General features: G+C 35.4%; 1 protein-coding gene across 1 annotated transcript; it reads left to right on the plus strand.

The window, feature by feature from the left end:
• Window positions 1-2,378: 2,378 nt before the first annotated feature.
• On the plus strand, window positions 2,379-3,189 carry LOC120356609 (glyceraldehyde-3-phosphate dehydrogenase-like). The gene is given in 4 exon segments (XM_039445564.1): window positions 2,379-2,744; window positions 2,747-2,887; window positions 2,890-2,980; window positions 2,982-3,189. Coding segments are annotated over 4 exon segments (621 nt in total). The 5' UTR covers window positions 2,379-2,563.
• The last annotated feature ends 306 nt before the right edge of the window (window positions 3,190-3,495 follow it).

Here is a 3,495-nt window from a genome sequence, read left to right on the forward strand (position 1 = left end):
CACATCATTTTCACGGCCAAAAAGCTGTAACATCACTGGAAACGTTTCCATTCCATTGCAAGCTGCACCAAACTTGCCATAAATATCTCCTTTGGAAACGGGGTACCTATAGGAGGAATGCCAAAATCTATTATTCGAAATATTTTAACAAAATGATGATTCTAGCCATCAAAATCTACAATTTGGACTCTGTTGTATAATACAAGAATGGTAACTCTAGTCTTCCAATGTTGTTGAAATATCAAATAGATAATATTTTCTATTCATATAGGAGGTATTTAGAATAGAGTATTGTCAGTTACTAACAAGCTCTCGCCCCGGGGAGAATGCAGTCGCATCTGCTCGTGCATTGTATCTATTTCTCAGTTCTATTTCATACCACCTATGTTTTGATAGTTGATAGAATAATCAGATCAGGATATAGGCGAAAGAGAATTGCCAGTAAATCCTAGATGATTTCTTTTTCATTTCATTTTTTTTTCATCCCACTGACCACCTATGAAAGGGGTATAAGGAATTGTCAATTATAATCTAAGTCGTCAATCTTTGCATTCTATAATGCAAAAAGAATTCCTCACTGGAATAAGGACAAACCTGCAACAACTCCTCCCTCATTTTAATTCTGAACTTTTCACCTGTAAGAGCTTTTATGCGTGTTGGCAATGAATTATCAAGCCGAATTCCTGCACTCTTTACCCCCCTCTCATACATACCAGTTCGATGAATGTCGTCTCTGAGGTTTTGTCTATATCTGGTATTGTATGAGTGGAACAACTCTCCTGTATTGAACCTATCTTTTTACTATCAATAAAACAAAGAGCCTCTAAAATATATACACCTGGTAGTGGGAGAATCTTCAACTCTTTGAAATAATCTCTACAACTTGCTCTAATAGATTCACCCACCATCACTCCAACTGCCCACTTTTGAATCCTAAATATATGTATTGCATGAGTTGAATTGCCCCAAAATATAACACCGTATGAAAGAAGAGAATGGAACACAGCAAAATAAACACTTCTAAGCGTTCCTGCATCCAGCAATTTCTTCACGGTTCTAAGAACAAATACTGCTGAGTTTAGTTTGCTTTTTAGCTGGTCTAAATGAGGTCGCCAGGAGAGTTCAGAGTTCAGCACTACTCCTTTGCCTCGTCTGCTGAACCTATGTTTCCATCTCTCGTATCCAATACTGCTTCCCGAGCCGTCCTGAATGGAATCTGCATAGTCTTATTGTAATTTAGTACCAACATATTTGCGGCCAGCCATTCTTCTAGTTTCTGAAGAGCTCTTCTACTTTCAGATTCCATATCATGCTGACTGTTACTTTTCAATAAAATACTTTCATCATCAGCGTATAAAACACAGTGTGCTGGTTCAAGGTGTGGTGGCAAGTCGTTAATATATAGAAGGAAAAGCAAAGGACCAAGGACTGATTCCTGAGGGACCCCACTCCTCGCCTGTAACCATTCTGACTGATACACGAAATGGACGATTCAGAAATATTCCAGGTGAAGGAGACAGAGTAGTTGAAATTTAGTTGATTGAGTAATAGTAATGTGAACTACAATGAGTTACTCAGAGATAATTGGTGTGTAACATAAAACGTTTGCCGCCCATTCCGGGTCGTAAGGGAGTTCCTTATGGAGTGCCTCATCATCCACCACAACATTTGCCGCCTGAGAATAAATCATTGAATGCTATGAGTGAGATGATACTTGAGTGATTATGCTGAATGAGGAGATTTGTGACATTCATGAAATAACTTTTTTCTATTTTTTTTGTGAAGTGATTTTTGTGAATTGAGGTATTTAAAACATTTAACCTAGTAAACATTGAAATAAGCTGAATTAATTGGTTCAAATGTAATTTCTTGGCTAATAAAGGTTATGTAGAATTTTGAAAAACGAGGAAAAGATTAGGCTACCTTGACAGTAGTGCTTTGGTAATCTATAGCATTAATCCATGTGGTATGCTTTCCCTTGATTGGTTCATGTTTTTTTGCAGAAATTTAACACAATCTTATAACAATAAAACTGAGCTTTAGCTTTTTCTAAACAGAAACTCCAGTTCTTGGCCTGTTATAAACATTCCAACTGAAAGTGAATTGAGACTAAAAGGAAGTTGGTTATTTAAATTGATTTCTAAATGAATATCACAATCTGTAAATAGAATATCGACCTTTTACGACCATTCGGGGTTGTAGGGTAGCTCCTTGTCAATGAATAATGAACAATCACCATTCGTCCATTTCGTCGTCCAGCAGGTTTTTGTGGAGTGCCTCATCCTCATTCACCACCACGTTTGCCGCCTGAGAATAAATATTTAATAATTTATAAATATTGACTCAGCAAATTTGAGTTATGATTTTTCTCAATGAAACTGCTTTTCTATTTCTAGATATTGATTGCATAAAATATTTGAAATATTCTAAAAATAATAAAAATATTTTAAATAGATTATGTTAATATTATGGATTATTAATCAGCTTTATTATTACTAATCAGATTATTATTATTATTAATATAAAATTATTAATCATTTCAGCCCCAAGTCCAGATGCGCCTATGTTTGTACCAGGAGTCAATCTAAACAAATACAATTCAAGTATCAACATTGTTTCAAATGCATCGTGCACAACAAATGCCTTGGCACCGTTGGCCAAAGTTATTCACGAGAATTTTGATATTGTTGAAGGTTTGATGACTACTATTCACTCAGTAACATCTTCTCAGAAAACAGTCGATGCAGTTATTCCAAAAAGAGAAGGAGTGCACGTGGAGCTTTGCAAAACATAATACCGGCTTCAACCGGAGCTGCAAAAGCTGTTGGCAAAGTTATACCAAGCCTTGAAGGACGTATCACTGGAATGGCATTCCGCGTACCTCTGCCCACGTTTCAGTTGTTGATTTTACTGTTAAACTGCGCAAAGAAACGTCAATAGATGACATCAAAGCTGCTGTCAAGACGCCTCTGAAGGATGCATGAAAGCATACTGGGCTACACAGAAGATGAAGTCGTCTCATCAGACTTCAACGGCGATACAAGGTCTTCCATATTTGACGCTAAAGCTAGTATGTCCCTAAATCCTAAATTTTTCATGCTGATAACTTGGTATGATAATGAGTATGGTTATTCTTGTAGAATCATTGATCTCATTAAGCACATGCAAGATAAAGAATGTGATTTGTAAAAAGTATATAAGTTATTATATTAAAATCTGATTTTATTAATTGAATAATTGAATAATCCATTTTACACTTATTATATTCCCTAACAGGATAGAATCATATTCTTTGTTGCATTCCTTATTAATATATCTTGAATGCTCCACAGTATTCAATTGTCAAATTCAAAATATGATAAATATAATGTTTTCTATCTAATAAAACAAAATATCCACGGCACCTTGCTTAAAATTAATAGGTTCTCAATATTCATTTTTTCAGCTGACTACAGCTGAAGCCAACATCCCTTGACGCTAAAAAAAATATTAAGG

The sequence above is a fragment of the Nilaparvata lugens genome, unplaced genomic scaffold (assembly GCF_014356525.2).
Source record: "Nilaparvata lugens isolate BPH unplaced genomic scaffold, ASM1435652v1 scaffold7257, whole genome shotgun sequence".
Lineage (NCBI taxonomy): Eukaryota > Metazoa > Arthropoda > Insecta > Hemiptera > Delphacidae > Nilaparvata > Nilaparvata lugens.